The sequence below is a fragment of the Molothrus aeneus genome, chromosome 1 (assembly GCF_037042795.1).
Source record: "Molothrus aeneus isolate 106 chromosome 1, BPBGC_Maene_1.0, whole genome shotgun sequence".
NCBI lineage: Eukaryota > Metazoa > Chordata > Aves > Passeriformes > Icteridae > Molothrus > Molothrus aeneus.
Window position 1 is genome coordinate 145,592,934 of NC_089646.1, and position 23,933 is coordinate 145,616,866.

The following is a 23,933-nucleotide window of genomic DNA, read 5'->3' on the forward strand; positions in this document are numbered from 1 at the left end:
ATTATGCTTTTTGCATGTGTTGGAAATTGTCTTTAAAACACATCAGACACTTGTGTATTAGATGATGGGTTTTTGAAAGGAGAATTCTGACTGATCCAGGATTTTTTTCATTCTGTAATTGATTTTAGATATGTGTTTTGCCCAGAGTAATTGCCTTGATTCATATTAGGAGGAAAATTTCAGTCTCACAGTTGAATCCTCCCAGACCTTCCCACTGGATTATTTACAGAAGATGAAGGAAGATAGGATAATTTTCCTACTAGTTGCCTTTTTAGTCTGTTTTAATTTAGGTGGTCCCATGAGTTAAATTCATTTATATTCTAGTGTGTTGGCCAGAACAGCAATTCATCACATGGGTTGTAGTGAGAATGGCCAATATTCTGTTGCTGTTTCTCTCTCATGGAAACTTAAACTTCTATTAGCATGCAGGGCAAGGACAGAAATAAAGTTTTGCACCTTGTCAAAGTCCCAAAATATACTTTTGATAGTGTTTTGAAGGAAATCTACATCTGGGAAGCAGCTGTGAAATAACAAGCAGGGGTATTGTCCTGCAAATATGTCTGTGACTCTTCTGCTTTAATGTTCATTTGAATGCTCTGGAGGGAAAGACAGTATTCCATGACATCCCAGAAGATAAAGAACTTTCTCTGTAATATGCAACAAGTCAGCTGGAAATATTGCTCCTGATTGTTTTGAAAATGATATAGATACAGACCAAGAACATCACTGAGAGCACCTTTTTGTTTTCTGTTTGGGTTGTCATGTGCACAGCTAGTGGCTTTTAATCCAGCCCTTACTGTTTAGTTTGGAAGTGCTTAACAAAAATTTCTTTACCAGGAATTCTGAATAAAAGTGTTACCATATGGTGGATTTCTGTATGATGGTTTTGGAGTTTCTGCTCCTCAGAACCTTCCTGTTTCTGTTTGTAGTGTTAGAAGTTACTCTTTTTGTAGCTCGTCTTCTTTTGCTTTCTTTCACAACTCATCCACCTGCCTTATCTTATTACAAATGGATTTGACAGTTGGGAATCAGGCCTGGACTTGGCATTTCCAAAGAGCTTCATGTGCTCTAATTCAAGAAGAGAATTTGGGTGATCTGAGAAAACATATCACAGCCCATCTTCCTGTCATTTATGAGTTTAATGATCACTTAAAAGGTGTTTACTTTGTTCTACCACTTAGAAACACATTTATGAAGAGCTTGAAGCCTATGGCAAATCTATCAGCATTTTATATATATATATATATACACATACATGCATACATACATATATATATATATATATATATAGACACATTTGGCACATATATAATATATATATATTTATATTTATGTATCTTTTATATATATATATATATATATATATATACCCACACATGTGTGCAAATGCCAGAAGTGGTTGAATTCCAAAGGAGTAATAAGGTGATTGTTCTCTTTGCAGTTGTTTGTCCTCCAGGCAGTTATTTCCAGAACAATGAATGCATTCCCTGCCCTCTTGGCTACTATCAGTATCAGACAGGACATTCCTTCTGTATCAAGTGTCCTGTGGGCAAAACTACCAACTCCTATGGGGCAATCACTGCTGATCACTGTAAGTTGAACTCATTTTTTCCATATCCTTTATTTTCTGGCTTCAAATATCTAATGATTTTTTTTATTCATCTCTAAGCTTTTTTAAAAAAAATTAATCCTCCCTCTGGGGGTTTTTGGATGGATATGATCCCTTCTGCATACATTCAGAAGCATTTTACAAAGTACAAACTGTCTGGTTTTTAGACCAAAAATGCATGAGAAACAAGCGGTCAGTCTCGTCCAGGATGTTGTGGTTCCTCTAGACATGTTCATGGTCCTCAGGAATGATATCTGGGTGTTCAGTATCAGTAAGAAACTTCTTATGAAGTTCATTTATTGTCATTTCCATGAACACTAAAATAGTCCTGTTTTGTGTAGCTCTTTCTCCTTCAAATACAAGCACTTCTCACAAAGCAACTATTGAAATGTTCACTAAAGCTGGTGAATTCAGCTTAAATGATTTGCTTTTTTCATGCAGTTCTATACAGAAAACCAGTTATTAGGTACAAATTCAGTTTTGTCTACAGAATTATATAAAATAAGATATAAATAAGAGCAACAAGAATGGTCTTCTTGGGAAGTGTCATTAAGTATAATCTACTTTGTTCTCTTTCAACCTATTTGTTCTCTTAGGTGGGATAAACCTCCCATTTTTATTGTAATGTACCCCAACAGCAATTTGCTTTTGCCTATGGTTGTCGTTCTTCTTTTCCATGTGTGTTCCCTGGGCAGGTATTGGATTTGTGTCTTTAAAGTTTTCTCCTTAGGGTTTAAAAATGTACATTTGCAATTTTTTTACTAATCCTGTTCCCTGCCTGGTTTCCACTTTACCTTTGTGCTGCTCCTCAATGCCAGCCCTCTCCAAAAGGGCAGGTTACACATTACCCTCCTCCTTTCTTTCAGTCCCTGCTGTCACCTTGAAGAGCCTGAAGAGTTTTTCTGAATTTCTTGGTGTGATAGCTCTTCTTGTTGCTCACAGATCCATTGCAGGAGTCACTGAACAAACCTGGATGGAAGTACAGCTCCTTCTCCTCACTTTGCTTTGCAGTACTGGAAATACAGCAACAGAGATTTGATGCATGACAGAGAATTCAAAAAAAGTTTGAAACACAAATTGAAATAGTAACAAAGCACTGAGACTACCATGCTTCAGAGTGTGCAAATACTGTACAAATCTTTGCTTAATTTTCAGTGAAGTCTCTGCTGTGCTAAGGAGATTCTTGTCCTTCAGCTCTGAAACACTGTCCTACTGCATTGGCAGCACCAGTGGCTGCACAGGAGGCTCCCTCTGAATATCAGAAAATGGTTTTTGCTGTGAGGACAACCAAGATGTCACTCCCAGGTTGTCCAGGGAGGCTGTGGAGTCCTTGGAGATGGGTGAAAGCCATCTGGACAGGGTCCTGCACAGCCTCCAGGTGGCCCTGCCTGAGCAGGGGGCTCTGACCTTACAGCCTCCAGAGGTCCTGTCCAGCCTCTGAGCTCTGTGAAACCCAGTGTGAGCATTATCAAAGAGCCTTTTCCCCTTCCCCTGCTCCCTTTCACCAGGTGTCACCCCCTGCCAGAGCAGAGAGCAGGGCCTGCAGTGTGATGAAGATGGCCAGTACAGACCTTCCCAGCAGGACCCTGCCACCAAGAAATCCCTCTGTGTGGACAGCTCTGGGGCAGCCCTGGGCTGGACTGAAACAGAGGATCTCCTGACAGATGAGCAGTGCTTGGGTAAGTGGCAGAAGGAAATTTTGGATATGCTTTGACCCCTCAGAGGTGAAGCTTCCTTATGAAGAGCACTCCAAAGCTTATAGGGATTCACTGTCCCATAGTTATTCACTTTCCCATCCTTGTGGCCTCTGCCTTAAGCCACATTCCTCCTTAGTTTTGCATTTCTTGACTATACTGGGGAAGTTATTTCTGGTAAGGGAAGAGAGAGAAGCAGGTTTCCTGCACTCACAGATGGCTGCCGGCTTTTGATGTGTGTTGCCCTTGTGCTCTCTGCTTGAAAACCCAAAAGAGTAATGAGAGGGCTAATGAGAAAGAAGCAAAATTATTAATTTCCTTGTAAAATTATCCCTCATCTGTGTATTTATGGGAAATAGAATATTTTCAGCAATGACCTCACAGCCACAGAATAACATCACCCTCTGGGCCCCTGCTGTAAGGTATCTGACTTGGGGAACACATCCTAGCAGGCTGGAGGAGGTTACTTCTGCTTGAATACAGCTACAAAGTGCTGGTTTTCAAGGATGAAAAACTTGAAAAAACAAAGAAAGTCATCTATCAAACAGTCCCCAGACTGTCTGCAGGAAGGTCTAATTGCACCTCTCAGCCTCAAAGCTCTTGCTTTTCCCCAGAAGTTTTTATATGCTCATCATATGATTGGTATTGAGTTTAATGGAATATTCTGTTTAGAAACTTTTGTCATAGTGTGCTTTGAATTAGACAATGTCTTATGACAAGTGTGATCAGTGGAAGGAGTGTGAAAAGTAAAGTCCTCAGTTGTGAAGAGGTTGCAAAACTATCTTCAGTTAAAATAACTTTTTTTCCTCTGAGCATACTCAGAGACTGATCACAGCTATGAACATGAGGTGAAAGCCTCTCTTGCTCTCAATCATGGGGTTGTTGGGATGTTTCTCTGCAGAGAGGACTCAGGACTTAATTCTCCTGCTACCATGAGCCTTTCTGCTTGGGCATTTCTGACTCTGTGCAGGATGGAGCGTTGTAGATATTTGTGCTTGGTTTTGTGGGTCATGCTAGAAGATGTCACTACAAATATTTATGACTGTTGAAAATTCATTTATGACTGCTTATAAACACAGCAACCATGTGTCATGGAATCACAGAATGGCTTGAGATCCCTTGGAAGGGATCTTAAAGATCCTCTACTTCCAAGCCCCTGCTATGGGCAGGGTGAGCTGTGCTCACTCAAATGTGCTCGTGTGTGACAGTGTTCACAGGGGTCCCAGGACGAGGGAAGAGATGAGAATCTTGACTCCATGTTTCAGAAGGCTGATTTATTATTTTATGATATATATTATATTAAAAGAAAATTATATATTAAAACTACACTAAAAGAATAGAAGAAAGAATTTCATCAGAAGGCTGGCAAAGAATAGAAAGGAATGATAATAAAAGCTTGTGACTGACCAGAGAGTCTGAGATGGCTGGACTGTGATTGGCCATTAATTAAAAACAACCACATGAGAGCAATCAAAGATGCACCTGTTGCATTCCACAGCAGCAGATAATTATTGTTTGCATTTCCTTTCTGAGGCCTCAGGTTCTCAGGAGAAAAATCCTAGCAAAAGCATTTTTCATAAAATATGCCTGTGACACTGGTGCATCAACCTGTGGGCAGACTGTGACCAGTCCCTTGGTAATACAGGTGGCAGCAGCCTCAGAAGGGTGGTGGTGGCCCTGTGTGTCCTCTCACCAGCCTGTAACCCTCTGCAGGGCACAGACAGGGCCAAACCCTCTGGAGCCTGGAGTCTCACCCCATTTAGTGACCTTTGGGGTTTGGATCTCTAGACCCCATGAGCTTTTCTCAGTGTGTGAGCAGTGCTGCTTGTCAGACTCCTCACACATGGGCAGGGCCAGTGCAGAGGGAGCAGGTAAAAGGGTTTGGTCAGTAAAGTGACAGTCAGATCAGGTGAAAAGTGGAATGGAGAAGTAATAAAGCAACATGTAGGACATACTAGCTTGGATATAGCCTTGGGGCTGAAGTAAGTGGATGTGTTGGGAAGTTTTCTCTTTTCACAAACAGAACAGGACTGCTGGAATACTCTCCTTGAGCTTTTATTGCAGCATCAGCCTCATTAAATGGTTGAGACAATAGGAAGATGACAAAAACTCACTTACTTCTAGCAACAGCCAAAGATTTCTTTGTTACAGAGCATTTAAAAAACTTTCTAGCCAATAGCATATTGCTAAAGCTTACAGACAGTTGTTCTAGGCAATCACTAAAAGCACATGTACACCTGCTTCACACAATGCTTTCTTGTCTTCTTTCTGTTAACAATACACAGTATTTCATTATTAAGCTTAAAACCTTCTACTGTCTTGCTAAGCATATTTTTCTGCAGTCTTAAGGTCTATCTTAGCCAAGCCTAAAACTCAAGCTGTTGTTTCATGTCTTGCTTGCTGTACTATTGTAACTTTTTCTACTTTCAAACTTTGCAGCTGCAGCTAGTTCTAATTTCTCTGTTCTGTCTGCTTCTAAGGCTGCTTTTCCCAGCTTTCTGAAAATCTTCTTACCTTTACTATTTCCCACAGTTGAGATCAGGCTGTTGTGTTTCTGGATTTCCTGTCTGACCAAGTGCTGCTGGAGCTGGCTCTTGTTTCTGTGACTGATTTGGAGAAACTTGGTTCCCCCTTAGACTCAATAGTTGGTAAAATGCCATGAACAAGTAATGAGAGATGGCAGGTCTGCTGCTGCAAGAGAAGCCTCACTGGAAAGTAAAATCCCAGCCCACTCCTGGCTAACTGTTTGTTAAAACATCTTGTGACACTTTTTATTTCAAAGCAGAAATTCTACCCTCACACCATCTCTCTCCTGAATTATCTGTGAGGTTATGGTACATCATTTAATGAGCAAACCTCTTTACCCACAGAATTCTTCAAGCTCAATTTCTACCTAAAATATTGTCTGTTTGCAGCATGGGAACTGATAATACTACTTGGTTTTGGTTTTTTTGTTGTCTTTTTTTTAGTGCTCAGAAAATTTGAAAGAGTTCCTGCCTCCAACCTGATTTATGGATCAGAAGAAGCTCAAATTCTTCAGTCTCAGTCCTTTGGGGGAGACCTGCAAAGCACATATTTTCAGTGCATTTCAGGTGAGAAAACTGAGAAAAGCTGTAGAGGCAACACTAACAATTGTGAAAAATAATAATATTTTCATGTGAGTTTATAGTTAAGCTCCTGGATGAAATATATTTTCTGCAGTTTGTCACCAATTAATTGCAAGATATTTACAACTTTTGATGACCTTGGTTCAGGGAAAAGATTGATGTTTCTTTTAGAAAGAAGTCTTCTGACTTTACATACTACTTCAGACAAGTCATCTGACTTTAAAGCCAGTTGATGTAGTTTGCAATACAAATGAGAACTGGGATTTAAACCAGGAAACATTCATCAGACTGTGCAGATGTGCAGACAAAAGAAGAATTAGGTGTTCAGAACATATGAAAAGACAGCTTTTGCCTCTTCACAAATTACCTGATTGACACAAAATAGGAATAATTGTCCTTGCTTACATCAGAAGGGCATTAGAAGGAGTTCAGAGATATTCCTCTGCCAAGTCTTGCAGTTTATATACCATATTGCATTGGTTTAAGTTGGTTCAGAATCATCTAGAACCCAAAGGAATCACCACACTGCTTTCAGGATGCTTTGAGTCAGTCTCACCTTGTGTCTCCTAAAGCTCAGGCTGTCAGAGGCAGAGGGATCTGTCCAAAGTAAAAACTCTCTGCAGTAACAGAAATATCCAAAATTCTGACCAATCAGTGGCTTTGTGTCACATGCCACAGTTTAGTTGGAGCAATCACCTCTCATGCTGAGAACTGAATATGTGAAGCCTTTTATTACTAGAATGATTTTCCTGCACGAGCTCATCCTGGCTCTATACTGTAAGATGTCTTGCACCTTCCCCTGAAAATGGGGATTTTCAAAAGCAAGACACTGAACTGAGCCTGAGAACAAACCTGGGGAGGAAATCATGCCCCTCTGCCAACCAATCTGGTTCCATCTTTCTCAGCTGTGTTTTCTTTATAAGTTATGTAAATAAATGGTAGCACAACTACAAAATATTACTGCTGAAGTTCTCATTGAGGGGTGAGGGTTAATCTTTCCCTCCCTAAGTCCTTGTAAGGTCAGATAGCTCAGCTTGCACTTCAGCTGATGTTTTGATCTAAGTTGGTTGATTTTGTACTAAAGATTTGGAAAATGTTTCACCTGGGCTAGAAGCAGAGCTGTGGGAGTAAGTTAGTGGTGAATGTGTAAGGGCAGAAGGATCTTCCCCTAAATCTGGAGGGGATGGCTCTTTCTCCCTTACAGTGGCCAGGGGGGTGCTGCAGGGGCAACCAGCATGATTGAAGAATTTGAAATTTGATTTTTCCCTCCTTCCTATCACTCTGATATTTGTCACAACTTCCTTGCCATGGGGTTTCTGTATCAGGCAGATGTGATGTGCTGGCAAAGTGGTTCATGAGAGTCCTGCCTCAGGCAAAATTATCCAGCAGTCTTTAAATATTTGGGTGTGTGGTCAGACCTGTCTCAGCTGTTTATATCATCAGGTGATGAACAACTTTCTGCATTAATTTAATTCAATTTAAAATCCTTAAATCTCTACTAAAATAGTTGAGTACTCAAGTTCATTTGCTAATTAAATTTGTGTCTGATAGACATAAGGAAATCTACATAAGTGGCAGTAAGCAGTGGAATTTGTAGCAACCATTTTGCATGTGAAGTGCTAGAAAACCTAAAATTTCCTTCCTGTTTTTCAGGCTGTGAGAGGGAAGATGCCTGTGGCTTTGCAACTGTAACTCCTGCTGGTACTGAAGTGCTCTGTGAGTTATACAGTGCTGCTGAAGCCAACTTCAACTGCACCACCTCTGGATTGGTAAGAATGATCATATTTAAAAATGTATGTTTACCACAGTGCTGAGTGTTCAATGTAAGTAGACAAGATCACAGAAGAAAGGCAGGCTCTCACCTGACCCCTTGGACATTGCTCTTCCCCATGGCAGTGATAAATCCCTGCAAGTTGGTGAAGAAGCTACACCCTGATGTTTCCAAAAATGACATCTGAATACCTCAGTGTTTGAAACATCACACAGCACTGTTGTCCCTAAATTATGCTGAGCACCTGCAGATAGGATATCAGGTTGGTTTAAAAAGAGGGTTAATCTGGATAGTCTAAACTAGAAGTAGCCAAGTCAGTAGTTAGGCCACCTGAAACAATCCTACTTTCTGAGTCCCTTCCTCTAGCCCAGGGTTTGAACTGTGTGCTTTTTATCACTGTGCTATTTTGCTATTCACTATTTTAAACAGTAATGTGGCATTGAGGAGCTGAGATCTCAGTTGAATAGTGTAAAAATTGTCTGTATGAGAAAGACTGAAAAATGTCCACATGGAGTTGTGCTGTGATAACCTTTGTGTTGCTCATTGCTCCCCATTAGTTTCTTAATAAAGAAAATGTATTTTAGGAGGGGAAATCCATTAGGTTGTATTTATTTTGCTTGCCTGTTTTCTGTCTCAGGTGCAAGGTGTCCTGGGGAACCCTGCTGCCAGTAGCATCAGTGGCCTCAGCTGCTTGCTGCATGTCAGGAACCCAGAGGGAGATGCCCTGATGGCCTTTTTGAAGAGAGGTACCAGATGTGAATGAATCCCTCACCTAAATCTGACTCTGTGTCCAAGCTGGTAGTTACTTCTGTAGAGGATCAGGACTAAATTTGGGAGCATCTTTGTTTAAGAAGACACAATACTTTAAAGAGATCAACATTTAGTGACAGTCCAGAAGCTTCAGCAAATTTTTCTTTCATATCTTGATCCCTAGAAATTAGAAATACTTTTGTGAGTCATTTTGATGATTTTTGCCAGCAACTAGTCCCATAAAAACTCAAAATCTAAACGACTTATCTTAACTAAGCAGTTTGTTATTTGAATACATAAGGCATTATTAATGACCAGCCTGTACATAATTTAATTTCACTTTACTTATGGTTGTGAATTGCTCTAGTAATATACCAGCCAAGAAGTAAACTGCTCTCCATGAAAACATTTCAGATGAGCTAATGAATGAATGAGACAAACTTTATTTATTTATTTACTTATTTATTTATGGCCTGAGTGTGTCCGATTGCACCACATCCACTGGGTGTCCAGCTTTAATTGTCATGCCAAACTGGAAGCAAGATAACCAAATGCTGTAGGGTTTGAGTCAAAACTCTCTGGTCTTATCATATTCTTTGAACTTCTATCCAAACCTCTGAGGCACTATTTATTAGTATTAATAAAAAATAAAAGATCTAAGTCTCACCTGAAAATAAACCAAGTCCCCTGAGCTAGTTGTGATTGGTATAATCTTTTAAATACCAGATCTATTCTAGTTTTCTAGAACCAAAATTCTATGAATCATACCCTCCTTGTTAGCAGAAGTCTTAATTGCAGATGCAGCTATGCTGGCCAAATGACACATTTTACTTTTTAAATGAGATAAACTTATTTAATTTTGATCTGGGAGTTACTAACAGTGTAACTGAGTGCTTGAGGGTGGAATATTACCAACGTTACTGCATAGATCAGTTTAGGAGCTCTTTGCTGGCAGTGCATTACAACCAGATACTCAGGAATAATGGCACTGCCTCATTTGATGATCTTATCTTGCTTCTGAAACTCAAAATCCAGAAAAAGACTTTTAAAACTGAGTTTTGATCATAAAACTTTCAACCAGCTCCAGTCTGCAGGCAATTCAAAAACATTCCTTGAGCTCCCCTTGAGCTCCTTTCCCTTTGTGTCTCCCCAGGACAGGAATTCAGCTCCTCTGGACTGAAGGCCTTTGAGAGGACTGGCTTCCAGAACGTTCTGTCGGGCGTGTACCGCTCCCTGGTGCTCCCAGCAGCCGGAACATCCCAGACTGATGCTCAGCTGCTCTGCAGGCAGGAGTGCAGCCAGGACTCCTGCTGTGATGGGTTCATCCTGAGCCAGCTCCTGCTGGATGCAGGTACTGCCTGCCTGCCCAGGAAACCAAAGCTAAATGAGTAGGGGTCTTTGTTGAACACAGTACACCCACCTTCACACTGTCTCTACATCCCTGACTTTTCTTTGGTGTTGGGAAGGTTTGAGTAATGCCCACGACCTGAGGTAGCAACCTGCTCTTGGAACAAAAGGGGCATCTTGAAGGGAAAAGCCTGACGAAGTTTCAGCAGTGTTTGGGCAATGCTCAACTTGGGAGCATGGTGTGACTCTGTGCGGGGCCAGGAATTGGACTCAGGGATCCTTGTGTGTCTCTTCCAACTCAGCCTGTTCTCTGTGTGTGTGACATCTCCATCTGGATGAGACAAATTGTTCTGAAAACACCTCTCTCCACACGTAGCACAGCTTGGTTACCAGAAGTTGGTGCCTTTCAGCTGATGCAGGAACTAAGAAGGTGCCTCCAGACAGAGTTCTTGTGGTGCAAATGAAAATCAGCTTCCTTTTAAGAGCAGGAAAAAAGGATGCCTTACGGAATTATGTTGCATTATTGCACGCAAAAATGCTAAAATCTCCCAGGTCTGGATGTCTCTCTAGGAGAGCAAGTGGTAGTGGGATGGATGGAGTCTGGCAGAGGTGGGATTTTGGCTCAACCAGATTTTTGCCAACAAGTTCAAGCACTTTATGCCAGTGCGTACTTTTTGCAGTTTAGTTTCAAGCTCATGTAGCATTGACTTTCCTCCTGGGGATGCATTTCCTGAAGGAAATGTGAAGTTGTAAATGACATGCCTAAAGGATTTAAAGACAAGCTCTGTCAACAGCCAGGAGTTGGACTTGATGATTCTTGTGGGTCTCTTCCAACTCAGGATATTCTATGATTCTGTGAAATCCAGAATATCTAGTGGCTGATATGTGACAAGCACTTCACCAGTTTGGAGTGGAAACTGATCCTAGATTTAAGAAAATCTGTGCAAATCTGTCACAAATTATCTCTGAAAGTTTTCAAGAAAATGTTTCCAGAGAATCAGAAAATTATTTTCCGGTTTGGCATCTTCTTTTTTTTTTTTTTTTTTTTTAATCACAGTATTCTAGATGATCTTGTAAAGTCCATTTTTCTATATATTTACAATCAAATTTTGGGTTCTCTCTACTTGTGAGTCTAGAAGGGGAATATCTGTTTTGTCTATTTGGATCAGTTCTACAGGTGAATGCATTACTTGGGACTGGCATTTTGCTTAAAAGGAAAGAAAAAATAAGGAAAAGGTAGCATATTCAATATCTCATGTACCCAGTCCATAAAAACAAACTGGAGAGGACATTATAAAACCTTAGAAATGCCTGAGCTGTGACACCAAGTGCAAAGCAAGAGCTGAGTATTGGCTAGAAGTTATGGTAACAGATTGATGCCAGAACATTGGCCTTAAACACTCTGGTCCCCAACTCACATCACTGTGCTGGAGAGACTCAGGCCTGGGATGGCTGAAATCAGGCACCAGTTCAGGAAACCACTGCAGTAAGAATATCTAAGTGCTTTATTTTTGGTTCAGAACATGACCATTTCAAGACCATCAAAACATTGGATGTGTGTCTGGGGTGCTATGAAGAACATTGTTGGATATTATCAGACAACAGTAATATTTTATTAGGTGATAATAGTATGTGCCTGAAATCCCTAAAAAACAGGCTATAAATTTTTAGTTTGGGTATGAGTAGCTAACCTTAGCACTCAAATTTGAACATATTATTCTAATTTGCTTATTTAGTTTTGGTTTTTTGTGGTTTTTTTTTTTTTGGTAGCAATACTGGAGGGTATCTCTCTCAGTGCCATGGGTTCATTTGGAACTTAGAGAAAGTATTAGGGTGCAAAGCCTCATTGCAGTGGTGCAGCTGTGTCTTTTCCTGCCCCCAGGTAGCATTCTGTGCAGTTTGCTGAGCTCCCCAGATGTGCTGATCTGCAGTTCCAAAGGATGGAGTCCAACACCAACCTCAGCCATGGGGGAGGTGTGTAAAGGTGTGAGCTATGATGAGAAGGAGAAGAGGTTTTCCTTCACCCTGGGAGGACAAGTGTTCACTGGAAGTAAGTGAATTACCTCAATTTACATCAGTTCTCCTTAATTGTTGTTTAGACACTCTCTTATTCACTAGCCTGCCCTTGTGCTCCAATGCTTTCTTCAAGTAAATCCATATCACAAGAGAATAAGAATTCTCTGGCTGGATGTAGTGCTGGATAGATGGACCTCTCACATTTTGCCATATGAACATTAATGAAAGTTGAGACTGTGTTTAATATATCACTCTGTAGTACTTGAAGCATTTAATTCGGGCAGATCCAAGCCAATAATCTGAAAGACAGGTAAAGTCTGGAGCAAAGATAAAAAGGAAGATGCCCAGACCTACATGGTAAAAGCAGTGATAGGAAATTGGGTAAAGTTTAGCACCCTGGACCCAGACTATCCCCATGACACCTGGGATCTTCTTCCTTAGACTTTTGTTTTGTAATGAAGGTGATGCATAGTTTAATAATGTGTTTTCTATACAATTTCTGAGCATTAAAAAAACATGGTTAATTTAAACAGTTGTTCTAACAAATTTTTTTCTTTGTTAGCTTTTCAGTTGATGGAAGAGGCAGAAAGAAATTTCACTACCTTTCAGGAAATTTACCTGTGGAGAGGTAACTTATCTCACAGAATTTCTTACAAAAATTTATGATGAACTGTGGGGTGTGGCAGGTGGCTGTTCTGTAATGGAAATGTCATTGTCACTTCATTTCATGCTATCCAAATTAATACACAACTCAGAAGCCTATTTGTGCAGGGATGTGTAATCTGGAGTAATTCTTCTACTGCCCGTTTCATGAAATTTGGGTAAATTCTTGTGTCTGAGAACATAATTTATAGCTCATAATTCCCTTGAAAATGATATCATGAAGACACCTACCTTTGTCCCCTGTGTCCAAGTACCATAATAGTTTGGCACTTTATGCCTAATTACATGGGTTATGTTTATTAGCAGAATAATTGTATATTTTTCTTTCTGAATCTCACCATGTACATGGCAGGAATTGCACAAATTATTTGTAATAATAATTTGTGCTTTATAAGTGCATATAAAGCCTTCAGAGGGCTGATGCTGAATACAGAGTGACTGTGGATGTGGCATTTATTTTTGTCATCCAAACAATGCATTTTGGTTTAAGTGTTCCCCAGAGCTATACAGAGATGGTTTTACCCATTCTTGATTCAACATTTGGAGGAACTACCAAAGGAATTTTCCTAAGTGGTGCACTTTATATATTTATTCAATTTGGGAGCTGAGGATTATTTTGTGTTGTGAGAGAAAGATAAAGGGAATTACTCTGCTCTTTGATTCCTGTTTCATTCCAGACTCTGATGTGGCCACCCGCATGAAAACCTCTCTGTGTGAGGCTGCTGCTTTGGAGACAAAGGATGATCTGGTGTTATCAGGTATTGGAGCAATAGCAGACAGAGCAGGCAACAGAAGAGAGCAGGGAGGGAGTGCAGAATTTAACTAGAAATTATCATATATTGCTATATATATGTTCATTATGGAATAGGTACTGTAAATTCCAGATGATTTCCCTGAAGCAGGATGCCTGATAGAGGTTTTGAGAAAGATGTTCAAGATGTAGGCCTGGCTTTATGATTCTTACCATGCCAGGACAGGCTGCAAATAAAGTGTTAAAATGTTCAGTGTGAGACCTGTTCTTTCAGACTTACTGAGCTGAAGAGGCACAGGAAATATTATTTAACTGAGAAAAAAATTTCACATAAACCCAGGAGTGAAGTCCTTGGCCTGGGTACCTGGGCATCTTTACTGCTACTGACAGTATGATTGTAAATACAGGGCATAGAGAAACCCAGGATGAAATGCAATCACAAGTGTTTCTTCCATGCATGATGACCTGTGAACTTCTCTTAGCTCCTTTGTCATTGCAGGGTTTGCTCTTTGTTATATGAAATAATGTATAGGTCCAAAATAATTTGTAGGAAGTTACTGGAGTTCATTTGGGCCTTCAGCACCATAATCCTAAGAGAAAGTGAGCAGTGGGGATTGGTGAAAGCACCTTGATTCATTTTTAATGAATTAGAATCTTTGCTGAGGAGTCTTGATGAGTGTCTGAGCACGTGATTTAATATGTGCAAAATCCTAAAAGGAAGTGAATTGCTTATGGTATTTGAAAGGAAAGTAAATGAAACTAAATAAAAAACTAAAAATGCCCATTTACCTAGCAGAACTCCTATACAGTTAGGGGTATTTTAAAGTCTAGACTTAAAAAGAGAGAGGAAAAAAATGCACTTTCTATGGTGGTTGAAATTATCTTGCATTTACCTGCCAAGGCATGAGTGAAGCCCTCAGGGTTCTCCATTTACCTTGCTGGGGCTGATGATATCATTAAAACCTGCAGTTATGCAAGGAATGCAGCTTTTACCTCCATCCCTAAATCTCAGTCTTGACACCAGCTGTTCAAGAGAAACTGAAGGTTGAAGTTATGACTTGAGAGGTAACAGGAATTATAGGTTACCATTTTAGGAAGTCATGAATGCATCTGGGAAAATGTCTACAGAGCTGTTATCACTTGATAATCATTTATAAAACACAGGGTAACATATCTTTTCTAGTTTCTTTTTCTAGTTTCTGATAGAAAAGTCAAAACTACAGTGCATTTTCAGCATATCAGTAGGTGCTTCAGCACTTGACAGAATCATCAGCATATCTTTACTTCTTGTTTTCATTATTGTCTGAATATTTCACTGCATGTGAGATTAAGTAATACAATGTCCACAATGTTGGAACTGGGGATGAGATCTGCTGATGATATTTGATAAACAAGAAAGTGTTTATGAAGAAATTTTTAAGAGATCAGTGAAGAGTGTCCATTTCTTTTAATACTGGACCCTTATTTAAGGGGATGAATTTGGGAACAAGAAAATAGCTGTGATTGATCGTTTCAGAGGGAGCTCAGGAGACATAAATCATTGTATACATGTCTAAAGGTCACAGGCAGGTGACAGAAACGAGTTATTTAATGTGGTCTGTGGGAGCATAAATTCAGAGAAATGAGCTTAAATGACTGAAATAGGTATTAAGCTTGTCAAGAAAACTTTTAAGACTGAGAGGTGTAAAAGCTTCTCAAGGGAATATAAGGAAACTGCTCTATTTTGAATTAACAAAACTACATAGATTAAGGAATTACAAACATCCTGTGAATCTTCATACTTACATCCTCTGAATCCTCATGTTTCACTGTTAGGATATTGTGAGAGTAGAGCAAACTCTCTAATTTCTAGAAGCAGGAATTTTCATCTAGTTTTTGGGTGTTGGAAATAGTCTGGCAGTGCTATTTTGTACAGTGCAGCTCAGTGAGGAGACACTGCCTACAGGAGAGGCCCTGTGGGTGGACAATTCTGTTATTAAAAGCAGGCTTTGATGTATTCTAGCCCTACAAAATGATTGCAGCTGTTTTACTGAGAAAGGCAGAATTTTATATATAAATAAATTTAATTCATTCCAGATCATAGTTAATTTTTTTGTGTGATTCTTTGTTTGTTTGTATCTCAGATTCCACAAAGGATCTTTTCTACCTAATGGACAACAGCCAGATACAAAGTGACCAGAACTATTCCCTCCCTTACCAGCAATATTGGGTCTTCAGGCAGAAGTACTCAGCTGAGGAAGCTCTGCTGTGGTGTCTCACACGTAAGGCATCATGGAGACTGTTATTCTGTAGGGGATAATAACTAACTAAAATCTTTTAACAGGCGTTATAATAATGATGAGTAAAAACTTTAGACTTCGAGATTTTTTTTTTTTTTGTAGATAACTCCTAAATTTTCATAGGAATTGCCAATGGGGCCACCTGTTTATTCCTTACAGTCTTTGCCTGCCATGGCAGAAAGGGTGCCCATCATTCACCATCAGGGTGCCCCTGTCATGGGCAAGAGGAGTCAAAGGTACAGCTTGGGCAATGCCCTGCTGTTCTTGAAGTGTACCACTCCAAATAGGGAGGTGGCATAGTGGTAAAAGAAGGTAAAATGCAGATAATTTGGGTTAGTGATAAATTATATTTTGATGCAGTAAATGGAGAAGAGTTTCTAGTTCTACCAGGAAGTCAGAACTAAGAGTACTAAACAGTGCACAGACAGCACTGTAAGAGGTCAAAAAATTAAAATTGTTTAAAATTAAGCATTGACACACCTGTTTCCAGGAGCCATTGCCATGGTAATTAAGAAATGGGTTTGACAGCTTTGGTTCTTTTCTGAAGGTGTGCTCTTACCCTGGGACAAACTTCAGAACAAATTGCTGTGAGCAAATGTCTTGAATAGTTCATTCTAGGAAAGTTATGTTTAATTTTGTGTGATGCTTGAATGCTTCAGAAATATTTTTTGTAAAAGCTTACTAGGACATAGTAGACATTATTGTCCTTTTTATTTGTTAGAGACCATGACTGATGCAGAGTTCTCTTATGATTATACAATTTGTATGTCAGATTTACTAAGAAAGAAAAACATCTTTATGAATTAAAATATTAAAGAGAGACCAATACACTGGAGTAATGCTTGTCACAGCTGGGGAATTTATCTTCCCAATTAGCTCTGCTGGAGCTCCTTTACTGTGCTCTCCAGGTAAACCTGCTCTTCAGTGCCACTGGGACCAGAATGTGTCCCTCTTTCTCTTGCACTTTAATTAAATTAATTAATTTGCAGATTAGTAGGATGATATTGAAATTCTCCCTTTTAGTTGTTTGCTGATGGGTAGCTTTGCTCTGAAAACATGAAGGGGAGCAGAGAAGGGAAGGAACCCTCGTGTGTGTAACTGTTCATGACTTTGCTTCCCAGGTTGTGCCCAAGAGGAAGAGTTCTGTCGAATGGCAGATCTGCAAAGTGCCACAGACAAATACTTTGTGTGTACCCTCTATCCAGAGGCACAGATTTGTGACAGCAGCATCAACCAAATACCAGGAGACTGTGCAACTGTGCTACCCTGGCAGCCACAGACACTGTACCATAAAATAGGCAAGTTTTGGTGTTTGGATGAATAATGTCTGCTCTAACCCTGGGAATGCAAGGCAGTGTTTTGGCTCTTGGTTCTGAGATAAAAATTCTGCATGTTTAAATGAGTCTTGGGATGTGATGGTGCAGGGGAAGGTCAGGCTGTCTGGGATAGGGTTTTTCATTTTCTATTCAGAATGGAAAGATATCAACCATGAATTTCACTCTGTCCACCTCAGCCATTCCAAAGTCAGAGAGGCCAAGTGGATCTCAAATTTGTATATCAGTTTTAGCCCTTTTTATAATATGGGTGAAATAAGAATGTCATTGGAATGTCACAATCTACCATTAAAATTTCTACAATAGCTAAATAATGCAAAAACTGAAAGCACTGAGTGTAATTCTTATTTTGCTTTAAATATCTTTTAGCAAATGCAGAGCTATAGATATGAATTTTAACCTTTGCTCTTTGGATACTTGGGAAGTTCAATGTTTTTCTCATAGGGCACATGAAAGGAAGCTGGACAAACAAGGCTGTTTTCACTGTACAGGAACATGTAATTTTGCTGTGACAAATGTAAAGGTCCACTGAACTGAGCTATTCAGTCATGTCATTCTGGGGAGCCCAATGGGCAGCATGGGCTGAATAATGCATGAGCACACTGGAGTCTTCCAGTCTGGAGCTGTATCCCAGTTTAAGGCCTTGTGGAAGAAGTAGCATCAATACAGGTCTCAGATTCAAAAGGCCTGGCTGGCAGTCTTTCCTTGGTGATGTAATTTGCTAAGCTTCCAGAGCCTTCACTTGGTGAATTTTTATTCATCTTCATGCTTAACAATCAGAATTTTCTGTGATAGCATAAAACTATCTCTTAATCAACCAGAGCTCAGCATAAAAGTACACACTGGACTTCTACCATTTGATTACTTGGCCAGTATTTGTATACAACAAAGTTAAACTGATTATTCCAATTTTGTTTTTCTTTTTCCTTCCAGTCACTCTTAAAAGTTCTGTGAAGAGCTTCTACACACGTGTACCATTCCAGAAAGTAACAGAAATCTCAGTGAGGAATAAGACTGACATGAGCAGAAAAGCTGTTTCAGATGGGTAGGACATGAAAGTTCCTTTGTTCTCCTTGGAATTTTAACCATGTATGGAATTCCAAGGCTGTGTTATGCAGATACAGGAAATCAGATGTATTGATTGAAGAATTGCATTGTTTGAGAGTATTTAATGAAGAAAAGATAACATATGGTTTAAAGGAGATTTAGAACTGAACATTATATAAATATAATATTATATTTATTATTATAAAGTTATGTTTAATATATAATTATTTTATATTATTAATTATGTTTAATATATAATTATTAATTATAGACATGAAAATTCTTACTTATAATGCTACTAATTACCAGTTGACCTGTTAAGTCCCTTACCAATGATACACCAAATCAATTTAGGCTGATATTTTTAGGGTAGATATCAAAATAATCATCTAAATTAATAGATGAAGTCTGATAAGCATACTAATCAAGCATGATTTCATCTACATATGGAAAAAGTATGGAAGTGTGTGTGTATACTGGTTCTTCAGCCTTATTGTGAAAGGCATCCCTACAGGTTCTCATGGATAATGTTTTTCCTTTCCCAGGTTTTTTGAGTGTGAGCGTTGGTGTGATGCTGACCCCTGTTGCACAGGATTTGGCTTTTTTAATGACTCCCAGCTGACAGGTATTTCCCCCCTGTTTGTGTTTCTAAAATAACTTCAGTCTTTCTTCATTATCCATATTTTACTCTTCTTTTGCTCTGAAGTGTGCTTTAAAAGCCCTTTCAGATCTCATGCACCTCTCTTCATCACCTTTTTGGGTAACCATAACCATATCTGGAGTTCAGCCTAATGACACATTCCACAGTTCAGAAATTATTAAGAAAACTTCATGAGTCCTTAACAGGCTGCAATTCCAACAGCATAAAGTTAAAACTGATAAAACTTGATTTCTTTTAGTGATTTTTTTCTCCTTTTATGTTGTTTCAGTTTTTAAAGGCTAAAGGACTCGGAAACCTAAATATTACTGAAATTAGGTGCATGCAAGCACATAATGTCTGTGGATATACTGGGGCAGTTAAGCCTTTTGGCTTGTTTGGTTGTCTGACCTTCTCTCCTCCCAGATTTTAGTCTTCTGCTTGAGGAAAAAAATCTTCACCTGATGTTTGAAATTGGATTTCAATTTCAACCACCCAGCTCAAAGTCAATGAAAAGGATTTTAATATGTTATTACAAATTCAGATTTAGGCCACTAAAATGTGTAACTTTGTTTTTGGTGGAGTCACATGCTAATCAGCTCTCCCTGAGGTCATTAAATGGGCTGTTTTTATAATGCATTTTGGAATTTGAAACACTTCCGAAATACATATTTTTAATTCCTTTCTTTGTTGAGCAGTCAAAATTTTCACTGCTCAAAAGTGTGTGCCTTAGAAAATTAATCCAGTTTATTTTAGATAAGAATTAATGTGGAAATAAAAAATAGTTGATAGTTTTCATGCCTCATTATGATCATATGAAATTTCAAATCTTAACTGAATATGACTTTGAGTTTCTTTAAATACTTCTAAAATAAATAAAAAAATTTAAGGTGTCCAGCATGCAAAATGGACCCATTTTTAATTTACCTGATTAATACTTAATATCTATGACATTTCAGACATCCAGTCTTGGCACTCATATAGTCAAGAGAACTAGCAGTGATTTTAACATGAGCTGAAATCTTCAATGAAACTGTGTTTCAAACCCTCCATATTTTTCAGGTACAAAATTATTTATACTAGGGCTTTGAAAGAATTTTTATTTTGATGTAAGTAGGGGACATGTTTCAACATACATGCAGATTTTTAACTACATTAACATGAAAGAGCTCCTTGCTCAGAGTTGTGACATTTGCTCAGTGAAATTCTCTGTGATTTGGATTATAATGGATTTTAATGCTGGTACCCACCTTCCCTCACAATGAATTCAGTGAGATTTTTCAGCATTAGTTTCAATCACTTTCCTCATTTCTGGTATTTCCTTCCTTTGATTTCTAACTTGGTTGAATTTCACTTAACGCTCAATGGAACCATGTTATTTTCTTTTTCCTCACAACACTATCTAGAAAAGGAAAATTTTCCTCCTTATTTCTATACCCATGTGCTTCCTTGGCAGGTGGGAAGATTGTGTGTGTGACTCTGAACAGCCTTGGAATCCAGACCTGTGCTGAGGAAACAAGAAGTGCTTGGCATATTTCAAATTGCACTTCACCAGATGCTGAAGTCAAAATACACCCATTTGGCTGGTATCAAAAGCCTGGTAAGTGATGCAGGACACATGACCTCTCTAATGGATTTCTGCACATTGAAGTTTATTATTTGGCTTCAGTGTGTGAAAATTCCAGCTTCCAGCTGTAGGACCCATTTGCAAGGACCACAAGTAGACAAGGCAAATAAGTATGTGCAAAGGAAAGAAATTGCAATTTAATGTCCATTTTAATAGAAAAGGAATAGCAATACTTCAAAGATGCATAATTTAATTTCTTACACTCTATCAGAAACTTGTGGCCAATGTCAGAATTTAAATATATTTTGCTTCACTGTGCAGTCCTGATCAGGAAATCATTCTTTGTTTCTCACTCCTGGGCTTATTGTTTTACCATCTATGTGGATACATAACCTCAAAAGGTTTGGATTTGCTACAGAACTTAAAATCCACTTCTGGTTGTTTTGGGAAAGAAAGGACCAAGACCAAATTCCAAAGCAGACCTGTGCTTTTCAAGCAGCAAGAAGCCATCAGGTGTTTAAACAGAAGAGCAGTTATGAGATGTTGTGTTGTTTTCTTGTGAGGAATCAAAACCACTCCTAGTCAGGATGGATTTTATTTTCTGTGGAGAAAAAAAAGCTTCATTGCTCTGTTAAAAGCTTTAAATGGGTTTCCCATTTGTCACACTCCTTTTGGGCAGGTCCAGTTCTACTTTGTTAAGCTCTGATTTCACATGACTGAAAGAATAAGGACAACAATTGCCCACCTGAGTTTGTCTCCCTTTATGGGAGGACAGCCTGTTTCTTGGTCACACAGACACAACTCCTGAGCAGAGAGCCCCCTTGGGGGCAGGTCTGGTGATGTTGACAGAATCAGGGAAAATTTTTTGAATAAGGAATACTTTTTTCTGCTTTTATACTGGATTATACCCTTAGTTCTTGCAGAGTAGAGAAGGGCTGATAGCTGAGAGGAGAGGGCACAAAGCATGGTATATATTGTCCAGGGAATAGGATAGAAAGATAATTCAGTTAAAGCTGTGTAGAGATGGATCAGATATTGTGGCAATACATTGTATTTTACAGTGTTGATAAATAAAACCTTCATTCACACTCTAAGTTTCTGAAATATGGACTCATTGTTGAGCTTTTCAAGTCTTGCCCTGTCCCTATGCCCACAGAACCATCCATGTCCTCTTGTGGGGCAGCCCTTGTTAAAGGGTAGAGACAGCATGGAAACATTTTGGAAGCTGGGAAGGGGTGGGCTGAGGGTCTGGCACTGAGAGGAAGGGAACAACACCCTGATAAAGCAATGGCAGCATCCTGATGGCAAGGGGAGTTGAGATGCAGACAGGGGTAAAAGTGAAACAAAGAAAGGTGGAGCAACGAAGGACAGCAGAGGTTTGGATAAATTTCCATTTCTTGGAATTGTTATCCCCTTTTTGGCAAAGAACCAACAAAAGATAAAGGCTGTTTCTCACATGCCAGACAGAGGGATGATGAAGAGGAGCCCTGGTGTATGCAAAGTAGGGAGTGTTAAGAGAGACAGTGACATTTCCTTATGCATAGAGGGAGCTACAGATGTTTTTCCACCATAACACCCAACAGGGCACAGATGTTTATGCAAATGGAGATATTTACAGACGAAAATTTGTATCAGTTCTGCTGGTGTGTTGAGGGTCTGAGAACCAGGAAAAGGAACAAAAAGGTTCTGAGGCTAAAAAGGAAAATGAGTAAAATCTGAAGGAGTGATTTACTGTAGGCAGTGGGATATTAGCATGATACAAGGTCTGTGGCTGTATTCCACAGTTTGGTTTGAGGAAGGCACTTCTGTCCCTGTGTTTCATAACAGGCTAAGTTAATGTGTGACCTGTCTGCTGCACAGCTCTGCTCATGAGCTATTTGATTTTGTATAAGCTCAGTCAAAAAGGACCATAGAGCAGCATTTCAAAGAGTTTTGGATAGGCCAGATCCTTCAGAGCTGTGAATGAGAAAACCTCTGAGTTTTTAGAAACATTTATCAGTTACGTGCATGGGAAATACATACTGGAAGAAGTTAACAGAAAATCTGATCTGTCTTCATCTTCTGTAGGGATGGTAATTTATTATGTCTTAGTAGAGAATTTATAACTGGTTTGAGTAGCCAAAGTGTTCTACCAAATATGAATGCACAGGGAAAGCTTCGTTTTTATTATTTGTGATTACAAAATATTTATGGGAAGTATTAGCAAATGAGAAGTTTTTTGTATGGAAACCAATATGAGGTTTTATGTATGATGAATTCTTGTTTAAACTTCAATTTGGAAAGTGTTGTGCTGGAAACTGCCTTATTTATAATTCATATTTCTGAGAAATTCCAGTTAGCTGGAAGCAGAGAGAATCTTATGCCTCTCCTGGAACATAAAGTTGAATACAGAGAGGGACATAGAAAAAAGCACAGAAATACTGAAATGAGTTGTTCATAACTTCATCTCAAAAAGCATTTGTAGAAATGTTTATAAATACAGAAATTTAGGAAAGTCTGGTTTCATGTACAAGCTCAAAAGGATTAGATAGCAAAACAGCCTTGCATCTTTACTCTTGGTGTTTGTGGGGAGAAGATTCAACATCCAGGCCTGAGAAGTAATGCTGGAAATATTGAGTATCAATTGCATTTCAAACCTTGAAGTATTATTGTTTTCAATTGTGTTGTTGTTTTTCTGCTTTTAGCTGACTTGAAGAGCACCATTCCCAACCTGTGTCCACCTGTTAATTTACCTTTCAGGCCAGAAAGTGGTAAGTGTATTTATGAATTGAACAAAAACAAAATCAAACAGCTCCCCACCACTTTCCCCACCAAAAAAACCACAAAAAAACCAAACAGTAAAAATCCCTCCATCCTCTACTTTGTTCATATTGCTGAAAAATCAAACTATAATGAAAGTGTTCCCCATGAGGTCACTCATTTAGGTGTTTACTCATTTTCATTAATTGTGTATCATTTAAAAGAAAGACTGTCATGTCCACAATGCTGACCTAATTTTTCACTCTTGCTGCTACATGAGACAAAATATTTGGCAGGACTGATGAAAAAATTTATTTATGAGCGTGTATGGCGCTTCACTTTCCAGATGCAATAAATCTTATGGCACTCACGTGTTATTTTAAAAGTGGGTGGATCTTCTTAGTAAATGAAACTTAGCTGCTCTCTTTCAGGTCTTTGTGTCTACTGACCCCTAAAAATCTATGCAAATTGTCAGCAGCTACAGGCTTCCCTGAAGTGTCCTTCCCAGAAATACACTGCATTGCTGCAAAATGCTGTGTCTAACAGAAAGGAAGAGAATGGATTCATCTAATAATTGATAGCTTATTAGAAATCTCAATTTAATCCTCCAGTTTTAGTGAAA

The 23,933-nt window shown here is 39.0% G+C and overlaps 1 protein-coding gene across 1 annotated transcript in view; it reads left to right on the plus strand.

The window, feature by feature from the left end:
* TG (thyroglobulin) overlaps positions 1 to 23,933 on the plus strand; it is a 148,069-nt gene that overhangs the window by 38,507 nt on the left and 85,629 nt on the right. The window contains exons 21-35 of the mRNA XM_066566615.1: positions 1,442 to 1,591; positions 3,118 to 3,288; positions 6,273 to 6,395; positions 8,064 to 8,179; positions 8,819 to 8,927; positions 10,085 to 10,282; positions 12,161 to 12,328; positions 12,857 to 12,922; positions 13,635 to 13,715; positions 15,832 to 15,969; positions 17,109 to 17,285; positions 18,255 to 18,366; positions 18,914 to 18,993; positions 20,462 to 20,605; positions 23,257 to 23,322. Of these exons, the coding sequence (XP_066422712.1) occupies positions 1,442 to 1,591; positions 3,118 to 3,288; positions 6,273 to 6,395; positions 8,064 to 8,179; positions 8,819 to 8,927; positions 10,085 to 10,282; positions 12,161 to 12,328; positions 12,857 to 12,922; positions 13,635 to 13,715; positions 15,832 to 15,969; positions 17,109 to 17,285; positions 18,255 to 18,366; positions 18,914 to 18,993; positions 20,462 to 20,605; positions 23,257 to 23,322 (1,899 nt within the window). The remainder of the gene's footprint in view (positions 1 to 1,441; positions 1,592 to 3,117; positions 3,289 to 6,272; positions 6,396 to 8,063; positions 8,180 to 8,818; positions 8,928 to 10,084; positions 10,283 to 12,160; positions 12,329 to 12,856; positions 12,923 to 13,634; positions 13,716 to 15,831; positions 15,970 to 17,108; positions 17,286 to 18,254; positions 18,367 to 18,913; positions 18,994 to 20,461; positions 20,606 to 23,256; positions 23,323 to 23,933) is intronic.